Source organism: Branchiostoma floridae, chromosome 9 (genome assembly GCF_000003815.2).
Source record: "Branchiostoma floridae strain S238N-H82 chromosome 9, Bfl_VNyyK, whole genome shotgun sequence".
Taxonomy (NCBI): Eukaryota; Metazoa; Chordata; class Leptocardii; order Amphioxiformes; family Branchiostomatidae; genus Branchiostoma; species Branchiostoma floridae.
In genome coordinates, this window is record NC_049987.1 from 4070931 (window position 1) to 4082243 (window position 11313).

Consider the following 11313-nt stretch of genomic DNA (forward strand, 5'->3'; position numbering starts at 1 on the left):
CTCATTTGGCCTATTTGAAACTTCGTGCGGCTTCTGAGCCATAGATTCCAGTCCTAGAAAAACTTGCACTTCTTCTGGTAACTATATAAGTATATTGTAGTCTGTAAAACTTACCAAGAGAGAATGGAATGAAGTTGTCCCCCTTTTTACATTGACCCTTGTCGTCCAGAAATCTCTCAGGTTTGAAGACATCAGGCTCGGGGTAGACCTCGGGATCATGTAGAACTGCCCACAGGTTGGTGAACACGATAGCCTCCTTCGGTATGTCGTATCCTAGAAGGGTGGTGGCGTTGGACGTAGCATGGATGGCGCTGAGCGGAGCAATGGGGTTGATACGCATGACTTCCATGGTGACCGCCTCCGTGTACGGTAGCTGGCTGCGGTGGGAGAAGGACGGGGTGTTCTGTCCGATGGCGCTGTCGATCTCGCGCTGCACCTTCTCTTGTACATCCGGGTGACGCAGCATGTACAGGAGTGCCCAGTTCAGTGTGTTAGAAGTACTCTCCTCACCAGCTAAGAACAAGTCCCTTATGAGGTACTCCAACTGTCTGTCTGTGAAATCACTATCATCGTCTCCTTCCTTGTTCTTCATCTCTAGGATGAACGTGTCGATGAAATCTCGGATGTCGTTGGGATCGAAACTTTCCTTGTGGGCGGCGATGTCCTCCCGGAAGATACCCACGCATCTCTCTACGTCTTTCACATACTTGGTAACGGCGCGTTTGACTACGGGAATGTGTCGCGCCCAGGGGAAGAAGTCGGCCATTCTGCTCAGGCGCTGGTCGCCGGTGTTTTGGTCAAACGCCCTCATGATCTTTTCTAACTTCTCATCGTCATACTCGAAGCGTCTTCCCAGCACTATAGAGCAGATGACGTTACCTACTGCGTTCTGTAGCATGCGCCGGATGTTGAAGGGCTTCTGTCCCTTCTTGAGGATCTCCTCCCGTAGCTCGTGCGATTCCTCGATGATTTTCCCCTCCAAGCTGCGTTTGCCGAAACCGAAGTCTCGAAGACCCATGATGGTGAACTTGCGCTGCTGTTTGAAGAATGACCCATAGGGAAGGAGAACAATTCCTGAAAAGAAACATCCCAGTGGTTAAAATTGTTCCAAAATTGATAATTTTTCTCATAATCAGTCCCATTTTCTGGCTTCACAGTGACTTTCATTCAAGGGAACTCCCAATATTTAGTCTGTCATTATATATTTCAAATGTTACAGAATTTGATTGTACTATCACATGCTGCCATACTGGATTTTCCATGCATGTAAAAATTTTGGTTTAAAATCCTGCCCCAAAGTATGTTATATAATATATACACCAAGACAAGACATGAAGACTATTATTTTCAATCCCATTCAAAAACTAGTAATTTTACATCATTGATATTTTTGTCATCATTTAAAGCTTTCTATTCTCTTAGAAAATACAGACATACCCATAATCATACATGTAATAGTGCGATCAATCTGAGTTAAACTTTAAAGGCAACCTTATATTAGTAAGTAATCTTACAACATTAAAAGTGGAAATATTCTGAATAAGGCAGTCTGTATAATATTGACATCTAAACTTTAATTCACTACTCTAGCACTTTAGATCATTATTTCATAAATTAAGCCGGTAAAACCGATGCAGGATCAAGTCGCATGAGGATTCCTGATAAAGTCCTTATTTTGGGGGGGAATCCAATAATAAGGGATATCCTCGTGCGACTTATCCTTGGGTATGAAAAGTATGAAATGAGGATATAAATGTGAGAATAGAGTGCATTAGATGTCAATATCATGCAGATTGCCCTATTCAGAATATTTCCACTTTTAACGCTGTAATATTGGTTGACTTATGATATTGCAGCCTCACAATCAATGTCAAGTGGAGGATGGTTGTTCAACGTTTTATATAATGGTTATCACTGTTGTAGACACAATGTACTTGAAGCATATTTACCATTGTTGGTTAGCCCCATGAGTTTGAAGGTGTGCAGAGCAGGTCTATTGGAGAAGTCCTCTCCTTTCTTGACCAGAGCCTCGTGGATGGCTGCATAGCTGTTCAGTACAACTATCTGTTGGCTCCCCAGCCACAGGTAGATCACAGGACCATACTCCTTCACAAGTTCCATCCATAGCTTGTATGGGGCCTGCACAAACAAGAATTGTTACTAGTCTATGGTAAAGGTTGTTACATTACAAGGCATATAGAACAAAGGAATAAAAGAAGATGTGTCTGCGTACATCATGTATATGGCCATTGATGTACGCGTGAGTTGTTTAGTCCTGAAAATGGATACAGGAGAAAAATGGGGTCATAGGGCCACACCAATTTAATTTCTTGGTTCACGGATTTCAGTGGACTAATTGTTTTGCTTGATGCAGTAACTGTGATAAGCAATGTTCAAGTATATCAAAATCTCATGGAAAAATCTTTAAAAAGTGGGGAAGGACATTCACTTGCCCGGTGGAAACTTTTACTTGCCCGGGACAATCGGGCCAGTGGACTTGTCCAACCCTGTTTTGTCCCATTCTTCACGAATGAAAAGTATAACTGCAATGATAATACCCACATTTTAAGGAGCTTATAATATAAAGGCCAATTTGCTACACCAGAAAGTTGGTGTGAATGGTTTCATTAATGGTGAAAATTTACTGAGTGGTAATTATTTTTTCAAAAAAATTGCAGCGAGCGAATCAGCGAACCAATCAATTAAATTGGTATGGCCTAGAGCGAGTTTTTCTCTGAGTGTGAGCTGGTCAACCAAGTTTTCTTTTCTTTGCAATATTATAAAGTATAATTATCTTGGGGAGTGGAATAATTTTTACATTGACATTTGAGTAAGCACTTTAACAAGGTCTTGTTTCAGTGCTTCTTATAGTTAAACCAAGGCCTCTTTCAACCTCCTTGTTTAAACTGAAATTGTATGTCTTTCCTGTAACTGGATCAGAAGAAGATAGTTATGAATTTTGTTTACTTTTAGTTAATGATTAATCCCTTCAAAAATAAACCTTGGTCAAGATTATGTGAAACTGAAAACAATAGAATAGGGGTCAAGTAAAGAGACATTTTCACCAGTGTGACAAAATTTGGCTTTTTAATTTTTTCTTTTTTTTTAGTCCTTCCAGGATTAGACCAATTAGTTGTGTTATGCCACTTGTATTTTGCCCTCAATCATGGCAGATGGCAGAAACAATTTCATTTCAGTCATTTCAAACACTTGATATTGGTCTAGAATTGCTTGTTTTTTTTTGCATTACAGTATTTGCGCACAATACACAGCATGGTTGCTGTTATAGAAATGACAAAAGCCCTCATTACCAATGATGGGTGAAATGAACCCATCCCCCTTGTGTAACACTACTGAGGGCTTGGTTCTTGCCTTTCTGTGCCTTTGACAAGCTAAGAAGGTTTGATTGATGACTTCAAGCCATAGGCCAGAAACCTTTGACTTTGTTAGAGATTACCAGTGTGTGAAAGAATTTGTAAATATTGTACATCTAAAGCAGTGGGAGACGAAACACATTTCATTTCCAAATGTTTATTCAACGGAACCGAAAGAATCACCCTGTTTAGAGAAGTCACAAAGTATTATCCCAACTTCCCCACATTGACAGACGAACAGAAAGCCACTTTTCTCTTGAAATCGCAGAACCCACAAATTTTAGAAAATGTGGGGCTTTTCGTCTCCCTCTGCTTCCATAAAAGAAGTCAAACCCAACCTGTTTAGAAATAGCCAACACTAGTATTAGATTAGAATATTGTTTATGACTGTCCATTGTCACTATGTGTATACCATGTACTTGCAATTAGCCCTCGGGCACGAACTTGCAAGTAAACTTCTTTGTTTAACACGGACAAATAGGTCGTAATGATATGCAAGTCCCAAACCCTCCAAATGAAATACATCCACAGAATGTACAAGAATTCTGGTACTGGCATACAGCTCCTGTTTTGGCCTCCTTATGTCAGGAGGATGGATAACCTGAGTGAAGGAAATCCAACCTCCTGGGGTAAAACCTCATCAATCAATGAGGGTCCACATGTTCCTCTCCTAGCTTTAGTTAATTTGTTTTATTTTTCTGTAATTCAAAGGGAAAGGCCTCTTATTCAAGTAATGGGTAGTAATTTGTGGTGGTACGACCAAGTTTTTGTGTAATTGCCTTCCTTATTTTATTATCATGATACATTGGGAGTTTCTTCTGAATTCAGTGTAAAGCATTGTTGGAAACCCCCATGCAGACCCTCATCAGTCAAGCAAGAAAATATGGTTTGTGATCATACAAAAATTCCAGAAACTAGTAAAAACATTGTCAGAAGTGCCGAAACTGTACTTCACACTAAACCTAATTGATTGAACCATTCTTACATATAAGATAACTGAGTGTATAAAAACAGATATTAGCTAGTTTGGAACATACCTTGGTGAAAATTTGGGCCACGTTCCCCAGCAAAGGCAGTGCCCATGGCCCTGGTGGAAGGTTGAGTTTTCCCCTGGTCCTGATAAGATACCAGTAAGCCAACAGGAACACTAGCCCCAGCATAAGGCATGTCTGGAGATTCAGATAGGCAGACAAGGTCCACACAGACATCTTCTTGGATACAACTGTTTCAGAAGAAGTGAAGAAGTAGGCATCAACACAAGCATGCGTGCACTGTTCACTGTTGTCCTGTCTGTCTGCTTGGGTTGAGCTTTCCCAGCTGGTCTGCATTGTTATGCAAGAAGACCTCATTTGAATATTCTAATGAGGCCACACCAATGTGATTGCTTGTTTCGTGTTCCTACTTCCACTGAAAATACTGATCTGTCCCAGAAAAACTTAATTTGTTTGCTTCTTTTGCTGGACTTATACAATTTGCATGTTATGGGAAATAACTATGGGAGTTGCTTTTTTGTTAGCCTGGATGCCAGACTTTGTAGCTTTAGTTCTCTTCCATTTGCAGAGATTTCAGATTGCAGTATTAACCATCTATTGTGTCATTTTTTTGTACCCAAACTCAAAAATTCTAAGCAACAGTTAATGAGTAAAATGGTGTTGCAAAAGGTAGTCAAATATTGACTTGACCCGGGTGCTATTGAATTCCTTGTATGTTTATTTTACTGCATGACCTACATTTGGGCCACCTTGTTCTCTGGTATCAAAGTGTGTCTATCAAACTACAACATACATGCTTGATTACAGATAATCACTTTAAGCAGAGGTGTTAATTACAATTGACACTCAGTATTCACTGTCAACTTGATTGATGAACAAAAGGACCAACACCTTCTGTGCCAAAGTTTTTAAATGCAAACACAGTTTTTCATGTTAATTACTCACACTATAAATAATATGTAATTGTTAGTAACACAAGTAAATCTAGCACACCTTTACCAAAGACAAACACATGTGCTTTCAATCTACTTATGTCATGTCCAGACTACATATCTTCGTATTTAGGCCAATACATATGTAATGCTCTAAAAAAGAGAGAATCTATTGTACAGTAACAGACCAACTTGTCAAACTTGCATATTACACTATGTCAATACGCCATTTATGTTCACATTTCTATATTATATTTGTATGTAGTTATAGAACTTAGACGAGTATCATTGTATTAATTGACTTGTTACTGTTGCCTTACAATTGTACCATGTACAAATGTTGTGCAATAAAGTTCATTCATTCATTCATTCATGCAAGAGGTTATCACGACTGTCTCCTACCAAACTATTGAAATATTTATACCAGGAACACCAAAGTCTGAATTGTTCTAGCTGTCATTTCATTTATTTTATTTTATTTAACCAGGTGTGCACACTGAGGACTAAAGCCCTGTTTTTCAGGGGAACCTGGGTACACCAAACTTCACAAACATTCAATCCGACAAAAGTAGCATAATTACAAAAATAGAACAACAATGCATGCTTACTTATTAAATTCCTATCTATGCATGGGTAGGTTTCGTATTAAAATTAGTCCTTGTTGGAAATCAGTCGATGTTTGAATTCCTTTAACTTACTGGAACGCCTCTGTTCTATGGTAAGTTTATTCCAAAGTGTTGGTCCATACTGTTGTATGCTGCCTTTGAACGACTGCACATTACTCTGGGGTATGTATAATAGGTGGGGGTCCCAGCTTGTGAAGAGCTTCAATGCAGAACGAGTTCTCACTCTCAGGACGGGCGGCTGTAACAATGCTTTTGAGAATTGTTTGCGAAAGAATACTGTTTTCCTGACAATGTTGACTTCCTCTAGAATTTTTGCTTCTTTTTCTTTGAGAACCGAGAAAATACATTTAGAATTGCATAATGGTGTAACCATGCAATTGCTTGAAAAAAATTCATGTTACTGAAACAACCAGAGCGGCGAGTAGAACAGAAAGAAACAACATGCCCCCTACCCGGGATCGAACCGGGGTCGGCAGATTACAAGTCATGACCGCTATCGCTGTCGCCACAAAAGCACTAGTGCCCTTGGGCAAGGACGATAGGCGGTACTTGAACACCACTGTTACATTACTTGTGAATACTGCTAATGGTAGCTTTTGTTATTTTCTCTGTATTTTCAGATTGTGGACAAGTTGTCTTCAGCTGATGATCTGCCTTGCTGTGCTGTAGCTTCAGAAAAGAAGGGACCAGCCATACTGTGAGTTCTATTACACTATTGATCGTACCACAAAAAAAGCTGTCCGTTTCCTTCCAAATCTAATCTCCAAGTAGATCCTACAGTAGCATAAGATAGTATCAAAAGCTGAGAGGAGTAGAGCCAGCATAGGAGTATGTATGCCCGTCTGACTCCCTTTGGCCGGCTATACTCCTTGGCCAGCTTTGATACTACTGTAAATGCAGAAATGTTCGCGGTGGATTAATGTTCGCGGTTTTCGCGGCGACCACTTTACCGCGAACTTAAATCCACCGCGAACATTTTTCTGTAAAGGTATTAGATCGCAGTCGATGGTGTTACCGCGAAATTAAATCCACCGCAAAAAGTCATTTTCCCCGCTACCGCGAAATTAAATCCCCGCGAACTTAAATGCATTTACAGTATGGCACCATAGGAGCTGCTTGGAGATTATTCCAAAATCCACTAGTATTACTAGATTTTTTCTTAAAGTTATGAAGAACTTTCTTGCACAACAATTGTACATAATAAAAAAAAAAATTAATACAATGTATGGCAACAACTATTACACAAAGTAAAAGCATTACAACCTAATTAACATAGCAATAAGGGCTTATATAATTCTTTGATATAGTATTACAATGGAGCAGGCTAATCATTTACTAATAATAAGTTACTGTATTCTTTCTAATAGCAGAGCAATCCTTGATATATTTGCCTATCTTTGCATTATGGGAGTTCTGACATCTAAAGATTATATACAAATCTGTTTGTAGCATCGAGTCTCTTGAATTCTGTTGTACTTGATTTGAGTAATATATTTATGTTGCCACTGATTACCAATACCACTGTACAGTAATAAACAACACAATGGTAAATTGTAAGAGGTGAGTAGAAACAGTCTCCTGGCTCCCAGGATCTGAAATCATGCTGAACTTGTGCCGCCAACTCACAAACCAAAAGCCAATCCTTGGTTGGACCATTTGGCATGGTCAGTTTGACAGTGCTTGAATCCTTAAACAATTAAACTTACATGATGATTGTTGAGCAAATTAAATGTAATTCTGTATAATGACAGAGACAATTAAAAACTTGTTATAGTAATACATGTATGCCGAAGTTACGGGACCCTCTGTTATGATGTATTCCAACTTTCCAAATTATTCTAAATGAAAACTTAAAACACTGCCTCAAAATGATATTATACCTCTTTGCACACACGCAGGTGTTCATTGGACAAAAGCCTAGTGGAGGTCATCAGTTCATATGGCACCGTGGAAAGTAACTCCAACGCAAGGTAAATTCAAATAACATTTAAAATCATAATCGTATATTCAATTTTGGAGTTTTTGTTCATCACATACATTGTACATGTAAAATAACACAATTTTGTTCTTCCTTTCAATTTATAGTATTAAAGTGTAGTTGTGCTCAGTAAGTATAATGAATGTAACACCATGCATGTAGTGTGCTAAAGCCTTGCATCTGTACTTGCATCTGTTATAGATATGACTTGAAACGTATCAGTGAGGTCCCACCAGAATGGGTACAGCAGATGCCTGTGCAACCCGCGGAAAACCAAACCCATGCCGAAGTAAACGGTTAGTGATGTGTACCATTCACCCCACCATCTTACAGTCACAATTGTCTCCATCAGATTTTATTTCTAAGTTCTATTCAAGAATAGAATACCATGGCAATAATCTGCAAGAGGTTGGTTAACTTATTTTTTCTTTTGATTGGTACATTTTGATGAGAAAACAATAGGTCATTTGAAATTGTACACAACACTGCTATAATCATGAAAATGAACTACTTCAAGTCAGACCAGTCACTAATCTTACGACATGTCCTTGAATATGATAAACCGCTCTCCTTAAGTGTCTATCTACAGTCTCTTGATGGAAATTTTCCTCTCAGGATAGACAGAAATTTCAAACCTTGGTACAATGTGGAAAACCTTTGTGGACAAAGTGAAATGGAAAAAGATTTTTCACAGTGCCTGCCACTCCCCTTCGCCTTCTATCGCCGCCATTCCAATGATTCGGCACTTTCATGCTGCCTCTGTGCTACTAAAAGTCTAAAAGAAACTAGCTTGTGAATGTGCTGGGCTGTGCGTCACTCAACTTCGGGAGTGGACCAAAGATTTTTCACAGTGCCTGCCGCTCGCCTTCGTCTTCTATCGCCGCCATTCCAATGATTCGGTGCTTTCTTGCTGTCTCTGTGCTACTAAAAGTCTAAAAGAAACTAGCTTGTGAATGTGCTGGGCTGTGCGTCACTCAACTTCGGGAGTGGACCAAAGCGAACAAGGCTGGACTCCAGGCTAAAAGTTTGCTCCTACATGTAGGATAGGACCAAAACTCTTAAAGGGGCATTCCACTCCAGAGGGGGGTGGTATTTCCCAATAGATAATGTGTCAATGAATACATAATCAGCCGAATTTTGTGGAATTCACATTGCGCGATGTGTGCTTTGTAGAAAAACATGACACTCTCTAAACCCATGCAGACCCTACCCATGCATTCCCTATATGCATACTATTATTAGACACTTTGTTTATCATGCATATTTTCGGAATAAATGAGGATCGCTGAGCACACCAAGAAGGCAAATTGCTCATAGGATAGGAAAGAACACATAACAAGACTAGATTTCTCAGCGAACCTGAAATTAGTTTTGTAACCTTACCTAAAAGTTTTGCATTGTATTCAGCCATAGGATTAATTCAATTAGAGGGTACTTTGGGAGTTTAGTAGAAGACTGAATGCTTTGAGGCACGTGGAGCAACTGGGTATTTTAGCGTATAATGTAAGTAGTCTGCATTTATTACTTCCTAGAATTAATATCTATCGGAAAATAACACTCCCGTGTGGAGTGAAATGCCCCTTTAACAAGTACATGACATATAATTGTATTTTGTTTAAAATTTAAGCACATGCATGATGTTTTGAGCAAATGCTAATCCATTGTATATAAAGAGCAGTTTGTACTGTTGCAGGGGCAGAGTCGGACAGTTCTGTGGACAAGTTTGGATCACAGGACTCCAGTCAGGGAGGGGAGGACACCTCCAGTAAGGACAGCAGTCCCAAACAGAAGAGAAAACAGAGAATCAGGACTAGTTGGAAACCAAGTATAATAACATTTGTCAATCTATAGCTGTAGTACAGTCAGAATGAAGTTTTTTTTTCTACCAGCTCAAGTGGCAAAAAAAGGAGTTGCTCTTGTTAGAAAATGTTGGTGGTCAGGAAGGTTGAACAAATGATTAAACACATAGATACATGATATACCAAACAACAGATTCTTTGTTTGTTCTTTCACTGCTTCTACTCTGACTTTGGTAGTATGTTTGCTGTCCTACGACATTCCGTTTTTCGATTTTTTTGTCATCTACATCATATTATTCATACTTGCAGATTTAGCAGCTGTGTGTATGATTCACAGCATGGTTGTATGATTTACATCATGATTGATTTTTTTTTAGGAAACAGGCAAAAATTGATGCACTTGCAGATGTTATCCATAATTATAATATAATCAACATGGCCATACCTTATGCTAAATTTTTGCACAATATGTCAGTTAACCATTAGAAAATAAATTTGCTTTAGCGTATTTGAATGTGTAGAAATTGTATCTATGGTCCAGGTCGCTGGGAGATGGTGTTCGTGACCCATATCAAGCACCCCTGCCACTTCCTGGTACAGCGGCTGTCCGATAACGACCGCGTGGACGCCATGATGAAGGCCATTAACAAGTTCTGTAACAGTCAGGAGCCAGAATACATCAGTGTGGACAACCTGGCAGTGGGTATGGGAATCTGGCATTTCTTGTGTTTTGGTAGCAAAGTTGTATTTGTTTTCATTTGTGTGCAAAGGTGTGAGTGGTTAGTGTGTGTGATGTGTACACGTGTATATGTGTGTGTCTGTGTGCGTGTGTGTGTGTGTGTAAATGTTTGTGCCTGTGCTAGTGTTTGTGTGTTTGCATGTATGTGTAGTGTCTGTGTGTCTGTTCACGTGTTTGTGTGTGTGCATGTGTGTGTAGTGTCTGTTCACGTGTTTGTGTGCGCATGTGTGTGTGTGTAAATGTTTGTGTCTGTGCTAGTGTTTGTGTGTTTGCATGTATGTGTAGTGTCTGTGTGTCTGTTCACGTGTTTGTGTGTGTGCATGTGTGTGTAGTGTCTGTTCACGTGTTTGTGTGCGCATGTGTGTGTGTGTAAATGTTTGTGTCTGTGCTAGTGTTTGTGTGTTTGCATGTATGTGTAGTGTCTGTGTGTCTGTTCACGTGTTTGTGTGTGTGCATGTGTGTGTAGTGTCTGTTCACGTGTTTGTGTGCGCATGTGTGTGTGTGTAAATGTTTGTGTCTGTGCTAGTGTTTGTGTGTTTGCATGTATGTGTAGTGTCTGTGTGTCTGTTCACGTGTTTGTGTGTGTGCATGTGTGTGTAGTGTCTGTTCACGTGTTTGTGTGCGCATGTGTGTGTGTGTAAATGTTTGTGTCTGTGCTAGTGTTTGTGTGTTTGCATGTATGTGTAGTGTCTGTGTGTCTGTTCACGTGTTTGTGTGTGTGCATGTGTGTGTAGTGTCTGTTCACGTGTTTGTGTGCGCATGTGTGTGTGTGTAAATGTTTGTGTCTGTGCTAGTGTTTGTGTGTTTGCATGTATGTGTAGTGTCTGTGTGTCTGTTCACGTGTTTGTGTGTGTGCATGTGTGTGTAGTGTCT

At 39.6% G+C, this 11313-nt stretch overlaps 2 protein-coding genes across 2 annotated transcripts in view; one reads left to right on the forward strand and one right to left on the reverse strand.

Moving 5' to 3' along the window:
• The window catches only part of LOC118422566 (cytochrome P450 2J1-like), a 7834-nt gene extending 3117 nt beyond the window's left edge, over positions 1-4717 (reverse strand). The window contains exons 1-3 of the mRNA XM_035830194.1: positions 4412-4717; positions 1950-2139; positions 115-1074 (exon numbers count right to left, since the gene is read on the reverse strand). Of these exons, the coding sequence (XP_035686087.1) occupies positions 115-1074; positions 1950-2139; positions 4412-4702 (1441 nt within the window). The 5' untranslated portion in view covers positions 4703-4717. The remainder of the gene's footprint in view (positions 1-114; positions 1075-1949; positions 2140-4411) is intronic.
• LOC118422992 (RING finger protein 17-like) overlaps positions 1-11313 on the forward strand; it is a gene marked incomplete in the record, with an annotated part of 56912 nt that overhangs the window by 20629 nt on the left and 24970 nt on the right. The window contains 5 exon segments of the mRNA XM_035830886.1: positions 6545-6621; positions 7823-7894; positions 8104-8198; positions 9596-9727; positions 10243-10404. Of these exon segments, the coding sequence (XP_035686779.1) occupies positions 6545-6621; positions 7823-7894; positions 8104-8198; positions 9596-9727; positions 10243-10404 (538 nt within the window).